We start from the raw sequence: 21,815 nt of genomic DNA, 5'->3' as shown, positions 1-21,815 counted from the left end.
TCCTTTTCCTGAAAGGGTTCCTGGAGTCACTTCAGAAGCACCCAATTTCTGGTTGCCTCCCCTGGATCCTAAAGCTCTCCATCTATCAATCAATCGTATTTTATTGAGCGCATACTATGTGCAGAGCACTGTACTAAGCGCTTGGGAAGTACAAATTGGCAACACATAGAGACAGTCCCTACCCAACAGTGGGCTCACAGTCTAAAAGGGGGAGACAGAGAACAGAACCAAACATACCAACGAAATAAAATAAATAGGATAGAAATGTACAAGTAAAATAAATAAATAAATAAATAGAGTAATAAATATGTACAACCATATATACATATATACAGGTGCTGTGGGGAAGGGAAGGAGGTAAGATGGGGGGATGGAGAGGGGGGCGAGGGGGAGAGGAAGGAAGGGGCTCAGTCTGGGAAGGCCTCCTGGAGGAGGTGAGCTCTCAGCAGGGCCTTGAAGGGAGGAAGAGAGCTAGCTTGGCGGAGGGGCAGAGGGAGGGCATTCCAGGCCCGGGGGAGGACGTGGGCCAGGGGTCGACGGCGGGACAGGCGAGAACGAGGTACAGTGAGGAGATTAGCAGCAGAGGAGCGGAGGGTGAGGGCTGGGCTGTAGAAGGAGAGAAGGGAGGTGAGGTAGGAAGGGGCGAGGGGATGGACAGCCTTGAAGCCCAGGGTGAGGAGTTTCTGCCTGATGCGCAGATTGATTGGTAGCCACTGGAGATTTTTGAGGAGGGGAGTAATATGCTCAGAGCGTTTCTGGACAAAGATAATCCGGGCAGCAGCATGAAGTATGGTGGCCTATCAGGGGCCTGAGAGACAGAAGGACCTGGATTCTAACTTAGTACAGTGCTCCAAGGGGTTAAATAGTGCTTTACACACAATAAACACTCAATCAATAGGATTGAATGAATAATCTCAGCTCTGCCACTTGTCTACTGTGAGATCTTGGGCAAGTCACTTCACTTCTCTGGGCCTCAGTTAACTCATCTGTAAAATGGGGATTAAGACTGTGAGTCCCAAGTGGAACTTGTATCTTGTCATTCAGCTGTATTTATTGAGTGCTTACTGTGTGCAAAGCACGGTATTAACAGCTTGGGAGAGTACAATATAACAATATACACTTTCCTGCCCACAGCAAGCTCACAGTCTAGAGGGAGAGACAGACAGTATCAATCAATCAATAAATAGATAAATAAAATAAATAAATTAACAGCCTGGTTACCTTGTGTCTACGTCAGTGTTTAGAGCAGTGCCTGGCACATTGTAAGCACTAACAAATACCACAAAACCAATCTTATCCATTCTTCTAGTGCATGTTGGGGACATTTTCTTCACAGGGAACCCCAAGTCCCTGCACCCTTATCACTGCACAACCCCATGACTGAAGCCCAGAGATCTCCCCAAAAGCATAGGGGTCAGTCAGCAGGGCCTACCCCACTACTCCCATCCCCAGGCTGGTTATTAATTATAATAATGATGGTATTTGTTAAACACTTACTATGTGCCAAGCACTGTTCTGCGTACTGGATAATGATAATAGTAATAATAATCATTGTTGTGGTGCTTAGGTGCTTTCTATGTGCCAAACATTGTACTGAGCACTGGGGTATAAACAAAAAAATCACATCCCACATGGGGCTCACAGTAAGTAGGAGGAAGAACAGGTTTTGAATCCCCATTTTGCAGTAGAGGGAACTGAGGCACAGAGAAATTATGTGACTTGCTTATGGAAGCAGAAGCAGTATGGCTTGGTGGAAAGAGCACGGGCTTTGGAGTCAGAGGTCAGGGGTTCAAATCCCGGCTTCACCAATTGTCAGCTGTGTGACTTTGGGCAAGTCACTTAACTTCTCTGTGCCTCAGTTACCTCATCTGTAAAATGGGGATGAAGACCGTGAGCCCCCCATGGGACAACCTGATCACCTTGTAACCTCCCCAGCGCTTAGAACTGTGCTTTGCACATAGTAAGCACTTAATAAATGCCATCATTATTACGGTCACACAGCAGGAACATGGCAGAGCCGGGATTAGAACTCAGGTTCTCTGACTTCCAGGTTGTTGCTCTTTCCATTAGACTATACTGGAGTCCCAAGATCTTACCAGGCCCGACCCTGCTTATCATCATCATCATCAATCATCAATCGTATTTATTGAGCGCTTACTGTGTGCAGAGCACTGTACTAAGCGCTTGGGAAGTACAAGTTGGCAACATATAGAGACAGTCCCTACCCAACAGTGGGCTCACAGTCTAAAAGGGGGAGACAGAGAACAAAACCAAACATACTAACAAAATAAAATAAATAGAATAGATATGTACAAGTAAAATAAATAAATAAATAAATAGAGTAACAAATATGTACACGGGATTAAGGGACACCTTCTGTATTCCCGGCTTGAGCTGTAAATCTAGCAGTTTTGGTTATAGGGGCAGAAGCCAGAGTGTAGAGGATCAAGGGGAGAATTAGAGGAGAGGAATTGAAGATGAGGGGGTAGTTAAAGCCATGGGAACAGCACTCCCAAGGAAATACTTATCACTTCCCATACTTTTCATGTCAGATCTTCACTTGACAGGGCATGTGAGAAAAAACTGATGCTATGGTAAATTAAAATGGGGAACTGTAAACAGGGTAGAGAGAAAAATGATGTGACATGGCAGTGAAAGAATGGAGGTGGCTATAAAGGAAACCATGAGGAATAGGATGATTTTTAGAGCAAAGGATTGTTACATCAAGCAGAATTGAAAACTACACCAGGCACTGTGGATTTTAAATGCAACATTTTAGTGAGAGGCAATCGTTCCACATACATGAGGCAGATTGAACTGGCAGTGATGAATGAACTTTAGCAGCGACACCTGTGCACACGGATAAAATCTAACTGTCAGCAATGTCACTTCACAAGCTGTCAATTTGTGCACAAGCATCCCCACAATCCTTATCTCTTAGTTTTTTAGTCTCTTGGCACACACACCCGCACAAATACATGCTTTTTATGCTTGTTTATTCAATTCTTAAAGGATTTTTTTGCTCTTTAAAATGAATTCCCTTTAACACATTTGGTAACTACATCCCATAATGGTTGAACTAATTTTAGTTTACACAGTTTGAGATTATTCTCTGGAAAGGGAGTTTAGTGGTGCTATCTTGTCCTTAACCTATAAACCTATTTTCCATAAGGCTATAAAAAGAATTTATATTCATTTTTAATGCAAGCATAACATAAATGTATTAGTCTCAGCTGACACTCAGGTAGCAATGCCCCTCCTTTGATATGCAGACACTGCATGATGGAGATAGAGGGAAGGATTAATAATCTTTTAATTTCAATCAATTAATCACTTCATTCAATCGCATTTACTGAGCACTTACTGTGTGCAGAGCACTGTACTAAGCACTTGGGATGTACAAGTCGGCAACATATAGAGATGGTCCCTACCCAACAATGGGCTTACAATCTAGAAGGGAGAGACAGACAACAAAACAGAACAAGTAGACAGGTGTCAAAACCATCAGAATAATATAATTATAGCTATATGCATATCATTAATAAAATAGAGTAATAAATATGTACAAGTGAAATAGAGTAATAAGTATGTACAAATATATACAAGTGTTGTGGGGAGGAGAAGCAGGTAGGTCAGAGGGAGGGAGGGGGGTGATGGGGAGTGGAGGAGGAGAGGAAAAATGGGGCTCAGTCTGGGAAGGCCTCCTGGAGGAGGTGAGCTCTCAGTAGGGCCTTGGAGGGAGGAAGAGAGCTAGTTTGGTGGATGTGGGGAGGGAGGTTATTCCAGGCAAGGGGGAGGACATGGGCCGGGGGTCGATGGTGGGACAGGCGAGAACGAGGCCCTGTGAGGAGGATAGCGGCAGAGGAGAGGAGGGTGCCGGCTGGGCTGGAGAAGGAGAGGAGGGAGGTGAGATAGGAGGGGGCGAGGTGATGGACAGCCTTGAAGCCCAGGGTGAGGAGTTTCTGCCTGATGTGCAGATTGATTGGGAGCCACTGGAGATTTTTGAGGAGGGGAGTAACATGCCCAGAGCGTTTCTGTACAAATCAATCATATTTGTTGATCACTTACTCTGTGCAGAGTAATGTACTAAGCACTTGGGAGAGTACAGTATAACAATGTAGCAGACACATTCCCTGCCCACATCAAACATACCGTCTAAGAAGAGAGAAAGACATTTATATACATAAATAAATTATGATTTTGTATATAAGGGCTGTGGAGCTGGGAAAGCTTAATTTCCCCCCTTACTCTCAAATTAGACCCAGTATGCTTTAATACAGCATGGAAGCAGGAAACGCCTGCATGGTTAAGCTGTGGTTGTTGGGTAACTGAACTGACTGCTTTACAGAGCTGAATGAACATTTCAGAGTAACTAATGCTCTAAAAAGCTAATATGGTCCAAATCCTTCACAACATTTCTTACACCTGGGAAGGAAGGACACGTAACTCTGAGAGGACAGTTTTCTCCCTGCCTAAGTAGAGAGAGAATTGGTTTGGGGAAGTGGGATGTCTTTGGGAAGTGGGGAAGCAGCTTGGCTTAGTGGATAGAGCACGGGTTTGGGAGTCAGAAGGATCTGGGTACTAATCCCAGCTCCACCACATGTCTGCTGTATTACCTTGGGCAAGTCACTCAACTTCTTTGTGCCTCAGTTCCCTCATTTGTAATAGGGGGATTAAGACTGTGAGCCCCAGTGGGACAGGTACTGTGCCTTCTTGTATCTACCCAGTGCTTAGAACAGTGCTTGACACATAGTAAGTGCTTAACAAATACTATTATTATTTGTAAATGATCAGATAGTGCCAGGGTGGCTTAATCACTTGAAGGTATTTTTGAAGGAAAATATTGTGTAATGCTAAAATTATTAGCCTCTTGCTGGCTCCTTAATGGAGAGAGAGAGAGAGAACTCCTGAAGAGGAACCTTTTGACAAGGGCGGGTGTGTGTGTGTGGGTGTGTGTGTGTGTGTGTGTGTGTGTGTGTGTGTGTGTGTGTGTGTGTAGACTGTGTTTTCTGTTTGCAACCAACACAAATGCACAAATGCAATCTGTTCCTGGGTTATATTCTGAGAGTGTGAGGGATCTTTTCGAGGGCTGCCCAGTGGTATATAGGGGTATACGCTCATGGCAGTTCAGGTTTGAGTGTAACGGACACAGCTAAACCACCTTGTAACATCTTCCATTGTAACCTCTACGGCCAAGTTGAGGGGTTGCACACTGTCTCTGCTTGGGGGATTCATTCATTCAATCGTATTTATTGAGCGCTTGCTGTGTGGAGAGCACTGTGCTAAGCGCTTGGGAAGTACAATTCAGCAACATATAGAGACGGCCCCTACCCAACAACGGGCTCACAGTCTAGAAGAGGGAGACAGACAACAAAACAAAGCAAGTAGGTGTCAATACCATCAGAATAAATAGAATTATAGCTGTGTACACATCATAGCTATATACACATCATCAATAAAATAGAGTGATAAATATGTACAAATATACATGAGTACTCTGGGGCGGGGAAGGGGGTAGGGCAGAGGGAGGGAGTGGGGGCGAGGGGGAGGTGAGGAGGAGGAGAGGAAAAGGGGGGCTCAGTCTGGGAAGGCCTCCTGTAGGAGGTGAGATGCTTTGAGGATTGAAATCCCCACTCCTGAAAGTCTCCATCGGCTGCCAGTTTCCCTCTAGATTAAGCAGAAATTCATTCCGATTAACTCCAAGGTTCTCCCTTCACCATCTATCACCTTGTTACATAGCGGTTCTCTCTGCTGGGCCAAACACTTAGTACAGTCTCAAATGATTAGCTCAGTGCTGTGCTTACTGTGTGATTGATTGATGGCTACTCATCACCTTGTATTTTGCACTCCTCCCAAGCTCACCTGCTAACTATGCCTCCCTCTCAAGTGTTCTGCCTCCAAATCTTGGTTCAGGTCATTCCCCCATTGGAAACTCCCTTAATCTTTAAACATGATAGGCTAGAGTCTTCCCCATATTCAAAGCCCTCCTAGAATCCCATCTTTCTCATGATGCCTTCCTTGATTTATTCCCAATACCCCGTCATGCAAAGAGAATAGATACCCTCTTCCCATTTATTCGCATCCTTAGCTCATATATGCATATATAATAGATAAATAATGCAGAGAAGCAGCATGGCCTAATGGTTCTGGGGCTCAGTTCCTCTGTAAAATGGATTAAGATCGTGAGCCTCAAATGGGACAGAGAATGTGTCCAAACTGAGTAGCTTGTATCTACCCCAGTGCTTAGAACTGTGTCTGGCACTTAGTAAGTGCTTAACAAATACCATAATATATATATATATATTATAAGTATATATATATATGTATAAGTATTCAGTGGTACATTCAGCTATTCAGTTATCTCATCCTGAGATATCCATTCTATTTGTTACATCTTAATTCTTCCAGCTACCTTCACTAATTCTAAATAGTTTAAATCTTCTTGTCTCCCTCTATTAGATTGCAAACATTTAGGGATTAATGGACTTGTTTTTCTTCTGTTGCTCCCCAAGGACTTTGTACAGTATTCTCATCAATCAATCAATCAATCAATTGCATTTGAGTGCTTACTGTGTGCAGAGCACTGTATTAATCAATCAATCAATCAATCAATCGTATTTATTGAGCACTTAGTATGTGCAGAGCACTGTACTAAGCGCTTGGGAAGTACAAATTGGCATCACATAGAGACAGTCCCTACCCAACAGTGGGCTCACAGTCTAAAAGGGGGAGACAGAGAACAGAACCAAACATACCAACAAAATAAAATAAGTAGGATAGAAATGTACAAGTAAAATAAATAAATAAATAAATAAATAGAGTAATAAATATGTACAACCATATATACATATATACAGGTGCTGTGGGGAAGGGAAGGAGGTAAGACGGGGGGATGGAGAGGGGGGACGAGGGGGAGAGGAAAGAAGGGGCTCAGTCTGGGAAGGCCTCCTGGAGGAGGTGAGCTCTCAGCAGGGCCTTGAAGGGAGGAAGAGAGCTAGCTTGGCGGATGGGCAGAGGGAGGGCATTCCAGGCCCGGGGGATGACGTGGGCCGGGGGTCGATGGCGGGACAGGCGAGAGCGAGGTACAGTGAGGAGATTAGTGGTGGAGGAGCGGAGGGTGCGGGCTGGGCAGTAGAAGGAGAGAAGGGAGGTGAGGTAGGAGGGGGCGAGGTGATGGACAGCCTTGAAGCCCAGGGTGAGGAGTTTCTGCCTGGTGCACAGATTGATCGGTAGCCATTGGAGGTTTTTGAGGAGGGGAGTAACATGCCCAGAGCGTTTCTGGACAAAGACAATCCGGGCAACGGCAGGAAGTGTGGATTGAAGTGGAGAGAGACACGAGGATGGGAGATCGGAGAGGAGGCTGATGCAGTAGTCCAGATGGGATAAGATGAGAGCTTGAACGAGCAGGGTAGCGGTTTTGATGTAGAGGAAAGGGCGGATCTTGGCAATGTTGCGGAGGTGAGACCGGCAGATTTTGGTGATGGCTTGGATGTGAGGGGTGAACGAGAGAGCGGGGTCGAGGATGACACCAAGGTTGCGGACTTGTGAGACGGGAAGGATGGTAGTGCCGTCAACAGTGATGGGAAAGTCAGGAAGAGGGCAGGGTTTGGGAGGGAAGACAAGGAGTTCAGTCTTGGACATGTTGAGTTTCATATGGCGGGCAGATATCCAGATGGAGATGTCCTGAAGGCAGGAGGAGATGTGAGCCTGGAGGGAGGGAGAGAGAGCAGGGGCAGAGATGTAGATTTGGGTGTCATCAGCGTAGAGATGATAGTTGAAGCCGTGGGATCGAATGAGGTCACCAAGGGAGTGAGTGTAGATCGAGAACAGAAGGGGACCAAGAACTGAACCTTGAGGAACCCCCACAGTAAGTGGATGGGAGGGGGAGGAGGAGCCTGCAAAAGAGACTGAGAATAAACGACCAGAGAGATAAGGGGAGAACCAGGAGAGGACAGAGTCTGTGAAGCCAAGGTTGGACAGCGTGTTGAGCAGAAGGGGGTGGTCCACAGTGTTGAAGGCAGCTGAGTGGTCAAGGAGGATCCCTTGATGATGACTATAATGATTGTTGAAAAAGGCAAAAGCCTCCTTCAGTTGGCAAAATGCTTTGGATATGCTTTTGATATAGAAAATGTGATTATTATAATGGTTATGACAGTAGTAAAAGGCAGAATAAGAGATTGTTATTTTCCTCCTTGACTTTTTATGAATTTAGGAGCCATATCTTTGTAGCATGCATGCTATAAAATAAGTACTTAAGAAAACTGGAATCTCTACCTTATTAGGTGTTACAAAGTAATTTAAAAAAAAACTTATCTGTGAGGTCATTAAATTGTGAAGTTTCTTGTTTTACAGAACCCAGATCAATTTCACAGTGGCCATTGATTTCACAGCATCAAATGGTGAGTGTGTTTAGTGTCTTCTTGTGAAATTATTGGATAGCTAAATATTAGAAGGGGTTATTTTTTCAGGTTTGTAAAGTTAGAAGTTTCCCTTCTTATTTGATTATGAAGTTTAACATAGAACTTTAACCTTCATATCTGTGTTCTTTATTGAAGAAAAATGTAATTAGAAGTATTTTTATTTAAAACTTTAGATTAATCTGGATTTCAATTAAAACTTTAAAAAAAACAATTACATTAAAAAAGATTTGAAGTTAAAATGTCATTTCAACTGTTATTTTCCAATTAATTATGGCTTATGTGTCTCATATTAAACACAAATCCAAAGTCAAAAGTTATTCCCATGTTGAGAAATGTGATGATAAACCTAATCCCAAAGGGGTTCATTAGTTACTGTTATTAATACTTCTAAAAGCTAGCTCTCTTTGCTTAACTTCTTATGAAAGTTAATAAAGAAAAGGATGACCTTTGCTGATAATTTTTCAAGAAAGTTTCTTGGATTTGTTGCCACCTCTATTAAATGTGAACATTTGGACTTCGGTATGAACATTTTCTCGCCCTCACCCCCTACCCTTCCCCGCTTCTTGCTTATTTTCGGGAAAATTGTCATATGTGAGCCCACTCTTGGATAGGGACCGTCTCTATATGTTGCCAACTTGTACTTCCCAAACGCTTAGTACAGTGCTCTGCACACAGTAAGCGCTCAATAAATACGATTGATTGATTGATATGGGAATAAAGGTGATGAATCACCATAAAAAATCATTTACAGTTCTTGTTTGTAAATTTTATGGAGTGGAATTCTGAAAATCCAGTTAGCATGCAGTGCATAACACTTATATGCTACTATGTTTGTAGTCATTAATGAAATTGGTAAAAATTTAAACATATATTGATTCAAATGCAAGCCATGGAGAAATGGTTATATCTCAATTTTCCCCAAAGAGATTTCTGGTACATTCTTTGAAATAAAAATTCCTTTAAGAAACTTTTTTTTTGAATTTTATCACATGTCCTCTGGTTGGTATCCTCTGCTTGAGGTGAATGTTTTTTTTTTTTTCATCAAAACTATGACAAATTATTTACACAAAGAACATAGAATAGTAAGCTGATGTAATAGCATAGTAAGAAACATTCAGTCACATTTTCTTACAGAGATTGAGGAACTGGACTTTCTTGGGCCAAAACACTGGGAATTACATTTGCATCCCATGTGGAATACAGACCATGTCTGATCTGATTGTGTTGTAGCTAAGGGAATGTGTATTCCAACTCTGTTGTATTGTACTGTCCCAAGCACTTAGTACAGTGCTCTTCACATAGCAAATGCTCAATAAATACCACTGATTAATTGATTAGTAATAAATATTCCTTAAGTGCCTACTATGTGCCAAGCATTGTTCTAAGTACTGGGTTAGAAACAAGTTGATTAAGTTTGACCCAGTCCCTGTCCCAGATGGGGCTCATGATTGTAGTAGGAAGGAGAGCTGGTATTCAAACCCCATTTTACAGATGAGGAACCTGAGGCACAGAGAAGTGAAATGGCTGGCCTAAGGTCAAACAACAGGTAAGTGGCAGAGTTGTGATTAAAACCCAGATCCCCTAACTGCCAGGCGCATGCTCATTCCACTAGGATATACTGCTTCCCACAATGCTGAGCACATAGTAAGCACTTAACAAGTATTATTATTAGTATTATTATGAGTTTCCACAAGACAACTCATCCAACGGCCAATTTTGTTCTTTCACTCATTCATTAATCTTATTTATTGAGTGCCTACTGTGTGCAGAGCACTGTGCTAAGTGCTTGGAAAGTGACCCCACACATATCACGCTACATCTACCATGTCTTAATGCTATCTAACTCTCTAGTCATAGCCATCTCCAACAATCTCTGCCAAAGCTCCTTTTTTAGGAAGCTTTCCCAAATAACCAGGCTATATCTGCCATGTTGCTCCTCATTCATTCATTCATTCATATTTATTGAGCACTTACTGTGTGCAGAGCACTGTACTAAGCGCTTGGGAAGTACAAGTCGGCAACATATAGAGACGGTCCCTACCCAACAACGGGCTCACAGTCTAGAGCCTCATTGCTTCGTGTAAAAGAGAAATCCTGACCATCACCCTCAAGAGTTTCCATCAACAGATATCCTGTACTTACAGGCTGTCTCTTTTCCCACTTACCCAGTTTTTCCTTATCACCACATCTGTAGCTTTTCAGTCCACTAGCAGCGTGGCTCAGTGGAAAGAGCACGGGCTTTGGAGTCAGAGATCATGGGTTCAAATCCCGGCTCCGCCACTTGTTGGCTGTGTGACTTTGGGCAAGTCACTTAACTTCTCTGGGCCTCAGTTCCCTCATCTGTAAAATGGGGATTAAAACTGTGAGCCCCCCGTGGGACAACCTGATCACCTTGTAACCTCCCCAGCGCTTAGAACAGTGCTTTGCACATAGTAAGCGCTTAATATTATTATCATTATTATTATTATCCACTGACATGAAATCCAGTATCAACAAGGCAGTGACAATACCACGTGCTGTCATCACTGAGCTTAAGTCTACTGATTCAAAAGAGCAAACAACATTTTTCACGTCTCGTTCTGAAGTGAAAAAAAAAAGGAAACAGTAAAGAAAGGTGCTGATGTTATTTTTATCATTCTGTCACTTTCATTGTAGGCAACCCTGCCCAGCCCACATCTCTTCACTATATGAACCCTTACCAGCTGAATGCGTATGGCATGGCACTGAAGGCCGTGGGAGAAATTGTTCAAGATTATGACAGTGATAAAATGTTTCCAGCCCTAGGCTTTGGAGCGAAACTGCCTCCGGATGGTAGGATATCGCATGAATTTGCTTTGGTAAGCGAAGGCTCAGAAATTGAAAGGAATGCCTAGTGAATGCTTTGTTTCCTGCAGTTCTGTGTATTCCCGATTCCTTGAAGAATACGCCCAATTTTTAGAAGCGTTTTAGATTTCATCATGAGCATGAGTAGAAATCAATAAAGCAGGAGGATAAAATGTTTTCTTAAAGGCCTTCTATGTGAAAATACAGGCTCTGCCTTGGAACCTAGACATTTTTCTTTCAACTTTCATAGTATAAAAGACCAGTGCTGAGGGTCACTGGAGGCAGGGGATGTGTCCGTTTGTTATATTATACTCATTCATTCATTCATTCAATTGTATTTATTGAGCACTTACTGTGTGCAGAGCACTGTACTAAGCTCCCAAGCCCACATCCTACCTCTGGCATGGAACGCCCTCCCTCCTCATATCAGACAGATAATTGCTCTCCCCCACCTCAAAACCTGATTGAAGGCCCACCTCCTCCAAGAAGCCTTCCCCGACTAAGCCCTCTCTCCTCTTCTCCCACTCTCTTCTGTGTTGCTCTTATTTGCTCCTCCATTCATTCTCCCTCCCATCCCTATAGCACGTTTGTATAGATTTATATGTATCTGTAATTTATTTAGCTATTCATTTATTTATTTACCTTAATGTCTGTCTCCCCTCTATACTGTGAGCTTGTTGGGGGCAGGAATGTGTCTGTTGTTAAATTGTACTCTCCCAAGCACTTAGTACAGTGCTTTGCACACAGTACATGCTCAATACATGCGATTGAATGAGTGCTCGGCACACAGTAAGTACTCAATAAATATGATTAAATGAATGAATAGATTATATAGTTATAGCATTAGAAAGGGTCTATGAAACTGAAAAAGATTGGCATGTTTTCCCACCATTTTCACTTCCATTCCAGCTGTTTGCTCAAACCAACAGCCACATCTTCTCTCAGTCCTGCAGGTACCCAATTCCACTGGGTTCTTGGCACGAGGCTGTTTCTGGTCCCTGTCCATATATACAGCATGCACACATAAACATTATCCATTGTTGTGCAGATACATTTGCTTTTTTGCAGTGTCTGTTTTGATTTCAGTTTTGCCTCCTAGGTTCACAATTCTTACCAGATTTTTGCCTAATACATTTCCTCCATCAGTCAGTTGTATTGAGGGCTGTGTGCAGTGCGCTGTACTAAGCACTTGGGATCATTTCTTGATTTAATACTGATAATAATAATAATAATAATAATAACAACAATAATAATTGTATTTGTTAAGCGCTTATTGTGTGCCAGTCACTGCATTAAGTGCTGGGGTGGATACAAGCATATCAGATTGGACACAGTCCCTGTCCCACGTAGGGCGCACATTCTCAATCCCTATTTTACCGATGAAGGTCACTTAGACCCAAAGAAATGAAGCGACTTGTCCAAGGTTACACAGAAGACAAGTGGCAGAGCCGGAATTAGAACCCATGACTCCTAGGCTCACGGTGTATCCACTATGCCGTGCATTTCAGAATGTCAAGCTGGTCTGTCTGCCTCTGTTCTCATCACCATCATCAGTCATATTTATTGAGCGCTTACTGTGTGCAGAGCACTGTACTAAGCACTTGGGAAGTACAAGTTGGCAACATATAGAGACAGTCCCTACCCAACAGTGGGCTCTTTCAGGTGTTACGGGATACAACGCACTATCTGAATATGTTTCCCAAATCCTTGAGGCCTTCAAACCCTCAGCTTTTAGTTGCCTCATATCAGCTCACCATTTGTCAGGTGTTGGGTGAAGAGAGTGGTTTTCTGATATGGAGGGGGAGGATGTGGAAAAGGGGTCGGCCTTGAGATAGATGAGATCAGCGCATATTGAGTAATCAGGCAGTAGATGAGTGGAATGTGTGGCTGGGCTGTAGCGAGAGATCAGTGAGGTGAGTTGGGATGGGGAGAGCTGCCTGAGTGCTTTAAAGCCAATGGTAAGGAGTTTCTGGATGTTGCGGTGGTGGATGAGCAGTCATTGGATATTTCTGAGAAATGGGGAGATGTGTACTGAACATTTTTGTTGATAAATGATCCGTAGTAGTAGAGTGAAGTGTGGACTGGAGTGGAGGGAGACAGGATGTCGGCAAGGAGGCAGATAGAGTAGGCAAGGCCGGACAGGATCACTGCTTGGATCAGCACGGTAGGAGTTGCGATTCCTGCCCACAAGGTGCTTATACTCTATAGGGGAAGACAGACATTAAATTAGATGAGGGATAAGGAAAAGCTGCAATGAGAATGTCTTTAACCTTAGCTCAAGGCCCTACTGAGAGCTCACCTCCTCCAGGAGGCCTTCTCAGACTGAGCCCCTTCCTTCCTCTCCCCCTCGTCCCCCTCTCCATCCCCCCATCTTACCTCCTTCCCTTCCCCACAGCACCTGTAGATATGTATATATGTTTGTAGATATTTTTACTCTATTTATTTATTTATTTTACTTGTGCATATCTATTCTATTTATTTTATTTTGTTAGTATGTTTGGTTTTGTTCTCCATCTCCCCCTTTTAGACTGTGAGCCCACTGTTGGGTAGGGACTGTCTCTATATGTTGCCAACTTGTACTTCCCAAGCGCTTAGTACAGTGCTCTGCACACAGTAAGCGCTCAATAAATACGATTGATTGATTGATTGATTTAACCATGACTTGCTCAAATTGCAATGGCCTTCAGACTCAGCATGTAGCAAGGACCATAATCTTTTAGCTTCTATAGCTCCAACATCTATACTGCTTTCATATTTAAAGTGAAAATATATTCAAAGTGTGCCATAAATCTTTAAAATAATTGAAATAAAATAATCAGTGTGCATTGAAAATTATATATATATATATATATATATATATATATGTATATATGTATATATGTATATTGGGGGAAGCAGCGTGGCTCAGTGGAAAGAGCCCGGGCTTTGGAGTCCGAGGTCATGGGTTCAAATCCCAGCTCCTCCACTTGTCAGCTGTGTGACTTTGGGCAGGTCACTTCACTTCTCTGGGCCTCAGTTCCCTCATCTGTAAAATGGGGATGAAGACTGTGAGCCCCTCGTGGGAAAACCTGATTACCTTGTATCTACCCCAGCACTTAGAACAGTGCTTTGCACATAGTAAGCACTTAACAAATACCGACATTATTATTATTATTATTATTATTATTATTATTATATATACACACACACATATGTATCAATCAATGGTATTCATTGAGTGCTTATGTATATCTATCGTTCCACCCAAACCCTGTCCTCTTCATAACTTTCCCATCACAGTAGGCGGCACCACCATCCTTCCCGTCTCACAAGCCCGTAACCTTGGTGTTATCCTCGACTCTTCTCTCTCATTCAACCCACATATTCAATCCATCACTAAATCTGCCAACTCCACCTCACAATATTGCTGAAATCACCCTTCCCTCTCCAACCAAACTGCTACCACATTAATCCAATCACTTATCCTACCCCACCTTGCTCTATCAGCCTCCTTGCAGACCTCCCTGCCTCCTGTCTCTTCCCACCCCGTCTCTCCCCACTCCAGTCCATACTTCACTCAGCTGCTTGGATCGTTTCTCTACAAAAACATTCAGACCATGTTTCCCTGCTCCTTAAGAAACTCCAGTGGTTGCCCATCCACCTCCACATCAAACAAAAATTCCTCAACTTTGGTTTTAAAACACTCGATCACCTTGCCCCCTCCTACCTCATCTTGCTATTCTCCTACTACAACCCAGTCCACACACTTCATCCTAAAAGGCTCGCATTCTCACTGTACCTCGATCTCATCTACCTCATCACCGACTTCTCTCCCATGTCCTACCTTTGTCCTGGAAAGTCCTCACTCCTGGTATTCAACAGACAATTACTCTCTTCCCCCTTCAAAACCTTATTAAAGGCCCATCTCCTCCAAGAGGCCTTCCTAGACTAAGCTCTCCTTCCCTCTTCTGCCGCTCCCTTCTGCATCACCCTGACTTGCTCCCTTCATTCATCCCCCACTCCCAGCCCTATAACACTTATGTACATATCTGTAATTTATTTATTTATATTAATGTCTGCCTCCCCCTCTAGACTCTAAGCTCGCTGTGGGCAGGGAATGTGTGTGTTCGTTGTTGTGTTGTATTGTCCTAAGCACTTAGTGCAGTGTTCTGCACTAAGTGCTCAACAAATACGACTGAATGAAATGAATGCATACATATCTTTATAGATATATATCTGTTTTTCATATTGGAAGATGATATTTCTGATGGAAGGATTTGATTTTTGTTTGAGTGTTAACAAAGGCGGTCATTTCCATGTGGAATACATAAAACAAAGTAGGGCACAATTTTTAGAAATTACTTCTTCAGAAACATTAGTCTAACGAATGTCGGTCCTTAATTTTTAATGGCAGTTAAAATGGGCATGTTTTTAATAAATTAAAAAACATATTAAATTGTCATCCTTTCCCTTCAAAATAATCTGAAAACTAGAAATGTTTATCTTAATTTTCTAGCAGAAAAGTGAAAAAATGTGTAGTTCTATAGAGATATAACTCTCTTTAGGAATTGAAATCATCAGTTGAAATACCTGTCAGAACATAGCGCTTACTTACCCTTTCCTGAGTATAGTGAAAATTTCTATGTGCCTTTCAGAATATTGATTGGCTTAGTCTACAAGGGAGAAGAACATATAAATATAATTTAAACTAGGATTAAGTAGACTAGCTCAGACTAAAACCAAAAGATATCATTAGCCATTCCTATTCATTATTCATGCATTAATTCAGATTCACCCATTATGTTAAATAATGGGAGAGTCATTTTTTTTTTAATTGCTTCAAATAAAGTCTTAGGGAAAAAAAGGAAATGAAATAGCGATAGCAGAAATTAAACTGGCCAGTAACATTTTACTTTAACTTTTCAAGTCTATGAGATTATTGTAATGTTTTATTACTTTGGATAGTTGTCCAGGTAACATTGTGACTGGCTAAAATGAGTTGCTGCCTAGGTATCAATCAAAATGTAATTATTTATTTAACTTTCAAATATGGGGACCATGCCCCAGGAACATTTAAAATTATCACAAAAATGCATCAGTTACGCAACAGTTTACCATGCCCATTGGAGAAAATTGAAAGTCAGAAACAGCATGAAACTGGATGTCAGAGAACCTGAGTTCCAATTTTGACTGAACTACTTATCTGCTTTCTAGTCCACGTGCTTTCTAACTCATGTTTCTAGACTGTGAGCCCATTGTTGGGTAGGGATTGTCTCTATCTGTTGCCGAATTGTACTTTCCAAGTGCTTAGTACAGTGCTCTGCACACAGTAAGTGCTCAATAAATACGAATGAATGAATGAATGTTGACGGGCAAGTCATTTAACTTCTCGCTGCCTCAGTTTCACAATCTATGCATTGGGGATTCAATATCTGTTCAACCCCTTTCTTAGACTGCGAACCCCATGTGGAACAGGGGCAGCTACCTGATTATCTTGGATCTACTTCCAGCCTTTAGTACACTGCTTGGCACATATTAATAATAATGATGATAATAATAATAATATTGGTATTTGTTAAGTGCTTACTATGTGCCGAGCACTGTTCTAAGTGCTGGGGTAGATACAAGGTCATCAGATTGTCCCACATGGGGCTCACAGTCTTCACCTCCATTTTACAGATCTGGTAACTGAGGCACGGAGAAGTTAAGTGACTCGCCCAAGGTCACACAGCTGACAAGTGGCAGAGTGGGATTAGAACCCACGACCCCTGGCTCCCAAGCCCGTGCTCTTTCCACAAAACCACGCTGCTTCTCACAGTAAGCCCTTAACAAGTACCACAATCACCAACATCATTCATTCATTCAATCATATTTATTGAGCGCTTACTGTGTGCAAAGCACTGTACTGATTGCTTTGGAGAGTTCAGTAGAGCAACAAATGGGCACATTCCCTTCCCACAACAAGATCACAGATCCTACTTCTCCTATCTTACAGAGAAAATAAAGCACAGAGAAATTGTTTCCAAGATTGCAGTGGTAGTTATAATAATAATAATAAAAATAATGGCATTTATTAAATGTTTACTATGTGCAAAGCACTGTTCTAAGCACTGGGGAGGTTACAAGGTGATCAGGTTGTCCCACGGGGGTTTCACAGTCTTAATCCCCATTTTACAGATGAAGTAACTGAGGTCCAGAGAAGTTAAGTGACTTGCCCAAAGTCACACAGCTGACAATTGGTGGAGCTGGGATTTGAACCCATGACCTCTGACTCCAAAGCCCGGGCTCTTTCCACCGAGCCACACTGCTTCTGCTTATGATGAGAACCTAGATGGCTTGATTCTCATTCTAACGTTTGCACCACCAGACTCTCAACTGTCTTTTCAGGAAACAATTCCTGCTCAGTGCAATGAGAAAGAGAAAAGAGAAAATTGAAGAATAGAAAGTAGCTGTCACGTCACTAATCAGTCAATGATATTTATTGAACATGAACTATGTGCAAAGCACTCTACTTAGTGCTTGGGAGAGTACAATATCTCAGACAAAATCTAGACTGTGAGCCCATTATGGACAGGGATTGTCTCTCTTTGTTGATGAATTGTAATTTCCAAGCCCTTAGTACAGTGCTCTGCACACAGTAAGCACTCAGTAAATACGATTGAATGAATGAATGAAAAGTTGGTGAACATGTTCCCTGCTCACAAGGAATCATGGAACATTGGACTTCCCAAGCGCTTAGTACAGTGCTCTGCACACAGTAAGCACTCAATAAATATGATTGAATGAAAGAATGAATGAATTGGACACTTCGCATTGATGATTTAAGCAATAGTCCCCAAAGGATTGCAGTAGTTATTCATGAAATTAGATACAAAATCTACATCACCACTTTGAGCGAAACTAGGCCAATTGATGAAGGACACCTCCTAGGCATAGTGGGTAGAGCACGGGCCTGGGATTTAGAAGGTCATGGATTCTAATTTCGGCTCCGCCACTTGTCTGCTGTATGACCTTGGGCAAGTCACTTCACTTCTCTGGGCCTCAGCGACCTCATCAGCAAAATGGGGATTGAGACTGTGAGCCCAGTATGGGATAGGGGACTGTGTGCAACCGGATTTGCTTGTATCCACCCTGGCGCTTAGTACAGCGCCTGGCACAGAGTCAGCACTTAACAAATGCCATCATTATTATCATTATAGAGACATATGCTAAATACACCTCCATCTGAAGGCCTCCCTTCTTCAAAGCCACATTGTTTAGTTGTTACGTTTGCTGTCGCACGGCCTAGTTTCCACAGTCCAACTAGAGACCTAAGTGGCTGATTGATAGAGAAGCAGTGTGGGCTAGTGGGTAGAGCAGAGGCCTGGGAATCAGAAGGACTTGGGTTCTAATCCCACCTCTGCCACTGTGTGCTGTGTGATCTAGGGCAAATCAATTCACTTCTCTGTGCCTCAGTTACCTCATCTGAAAAATAGGAATTCGATATCTGTTCAACCTCTTTCTTAGACTGTGAGCCTCCCGTGGAACTGGGGAAGCTACCTGATTATCTTAGGTCTAACCCCAGCCTTATCTTTTCTACCCTTCACCCCATGTGGGACAGGGATTTTGTCCAACCTGTTTTTCTTGTATCCACCCCAGTGCTTAGTACAGTGCCTGTGCAGAGTAAGTGCTTAATAAATACCACAATTTTCATTAAATCATAATGTTTAATGAAAAGCACTTCACTGTGACTACTAGATTACGTGCTTCAAAATGTAATCTAGACTGTGAGCCCACTGTTGGATAGGGACTGTCTCTATATGTTGCCAACTTGTACTTCCCAAGTGCTTAGTACAGTGCTCTGCACACAGTAAGCGCTCAATAAATACGATTGATTGATTGATTGATTGATTGATTGATTCAACAATGACAAATAACAATAAAGAGAAAGAAAAATTCTATATCAGCTCCAAAACCTGGCAAAACAGTCGTCACCTGGGCAGGGAACACCTCTACCCATTCTCCTATATTGTACTCTCCCAAGTGCTTAGTACAGTGCTCTGCGCACAGCAAGTACTGGATAAATAAAACCGATCCATTGTAGTCATTTTAAGTGCAAGAGAGGGAAGGGATGACAAAATGGAAAAAAAGTCTTCAGATCTTTGGAAAGCTAAATTGTAGTCACCTACTATGCGCAGCAAAAATGTCAAATATTAGCTTGTAATCAGCCGCAGCAGTGTCTCAGATTATAGCATAACCCTTCAGCAGGAAATGAAACTTTTACAGTCCACTGCAATTATAGGCAGAAACCTAAACTTTTCCCATAGGCTAACCTAACCTTTGCACCTAACCTAACCTTTTAGCTTAACATAACCTTTCCCCATAGCCTAACCTTTTAGCCTTTGCCTTAAATTTTCTATCGCTTTCATTCTATTTGTTCTGACGATTTTAACACCCGTCTCCATGTTTTGTTTTGTTGTCTGTCTCCCCCTTCTAGACTGTGAGCCCGTTGTTGGGTCGGGACCATCTCTATATGTTACCGACTTGTACTTCCCAAGCGCTTAGTGCAGTGCACTGCACACAGTAAGCGCTCGATAAATACGATTGAATGAATGGATAAGAAGGAGGGACACGAGTAGGTTAGCCTGAAAGTAGTAGAGAGTGCATGCAAACTGAGGTTGGGATAGGAGTGGATAAGTAGGAGGGAGGGAGATGATGGTCAGAGGAATGGGTTACCCATTGAAGGTTTTTGGGGAGCAGGCAGATGTGTGTTGAATGTCCTTTGGGGAAACTCCTCTAGGCTGTAAAGTTTAGTATGGGCTGGAAATACCACCCCTTTCTTTGTCTCCCTAACTTGCTCCCTTTATTTATCCTCCACTTCCAGGCCCAGAGCATTTACGTACGTATTCATAATTCATAATATTTATAATATGTCTATCTCCCTCTCTAGACTGTAAGCACATTGTAGGCACGGACTGTGCCTGTTATATTGTTATAGTGATTCATTTTTTCAAAAATAAAAAGTGTCACCATCCTACAGTCTCTCAAAGTCATACTCTGGAAGTGACAACCGCAGTTGGCCCTCTCTTGGGCTCTGGGACGAATAATTTCACATGACAAAATTGCCCGGGACATTAATGGTCTCGGTCTGTAATAATAGTAACTGGTTTTTGTTAAGTGCTTACTGAGTGCCACGCGCTGGGGTAGATAGGTCCCACGTGGGGCTCGTAGTCTAAGTAGGAATGAGAACAGGTATTGAATCTCCATTTTGCAGATGAGAAAACTGAGGCACAGAGAAGTTAAGTGACTTCATTAGTAGCTGGTCGACTCTAAACTCTTTGTGGGCAGGGATTTTGTTGCCAATTCTATTGTGTTGTATTTGGCCAAGCGCTTAGTATAGTGCTCCGCATAAAGTAAGCACTCAGTAAATGCCCGTTGTTGGGTAGGGACCGTCTCTATATGTTGCCGACTTGTACTTCCCAAGCGCTTAGTACAGTGGTTGGCACACAGTAAGCGCTCAATAAATGCAATTGAATTGAATGAATGGTGTACTCTCCTAAGTGCTTAGTACAGTGCCCACAGAAAGAGCTCAATAAATACTAAAGAAGCAGTATGGCCTAGTGGGTAGAGCATAGGCCTGAGGGTCAGAAGGTCATGGATTCTAATTCTGCCACTTGTCTGCTGTGTGATCTTGGGTAAGTCACTTCACTGGGCCTCACAGTTCCACCATAAAATGGGGTTTTGAGACTGTGAACCCCACCTGGGACAGGGACTGTGTCTAACCCAATTAACTCTTAACACCCTAGCTCTTAGCAAAGTTCCTGACACTTAGTAAATGTTTAACAAATGCCATTATCATCATTATTATTATTACTATTGATCCAGTTAATGAAGGAGTCTGATTTTGTAGTCGTGCCGGAAGATGAAAAGTGCTTGGATAAGCTTAGTGTATGTTTAAAAGGGAAGGAAAGTTCAGATTCTGAAAATGTTTTAGAGGAAAAACTGACAGGATTTAACAACAGACTGAATGTGGAACAATATACTATATAATAGAGAAGATATACACAAACTATACATGTATATACACTATATATATATACATACACACACATATATGTATATACACTATTTAGTATATACACATATGTAGTATATACACTATATAAATATATATTTTTATATGTATATATATGCACTAATTCCAGCTCCCCCACATGAATGCTGTGTGACCTTGGGCAAGTCACTTAACTTCTCTGAACCTCAGTTACCTCATCTGTAAAATGGGGATTATGACTGTGAGGCCCACATGGGAAAACGTGATCACTTTGTATCCCCCCCCAGCTCTTAGAACAGTGCTTTGCACATAGTAAGCACTTAACAAATGCCATCATCATTATTATTATCATTATTATTATAAATATGTCAGCTCCGCCGCTTGTCAGCTGTGTGACTTTGGGCAAGTCACTTAACTTTTCTGTACCTCAGTTCCCTCATCTGTCAAATGGGGATTAAGACTGTGAGCCCCACGTGGGACAACCTGATTACCTTGTATCTACCCCAGTGCCTGGCACATAGTAAATGCTTAACAAAAACCACCATTATTAGTAGTAGTAT

General features: G+C 42.3%; 1 protein-coding gene across 1 annotated transcript in view; it reads left to right on the top strand.

The window, feature by feature from the left end:
* Window positions 1-21,815, top strand: part of CPNE8 (copine 8) — a 371,034-nt gene that overhangs the window by 291,268 nt on the left and 57,951 nt on the right. The window contains exons 15-16 of the mRNA XM_038765237.1: window positions 8,353-8,399; window positions 11,076-11,257. Of these exons, the coding sequence (XP_038621165.1) occupies window positions 8,353-8,399; window positions 11,076-11,257 (229 nt within the window). The remainder of the gene's footprint in view (window positions 1-8,352; window positions 8,400-11,075; window positions 11,258-21,815) is intronic.

Source organism: Tachyglossus aculeatus, chromosome 2 (genome assembly GCF_015852505.1).
Source record: "Tachyglossus aculeatus isolate mTacAcu1 chromosome 2, mTacAcu1.pri, whole genome shotgun sequence".
In the NCBI taxonomy this organism is placed as follows: domain Eukaryota; kingdom Metazoa; phylum Chordata; class Mammalia; order Monotremata; family Tachyglossidae; genus Tachyglossus; species Tachyglossus aculeatus.
The sequence above is the reverse complement of the archived record's forward strand: the minus strand, read 5'-3'. Positions and strand labels throughout refer to the sequence as shown.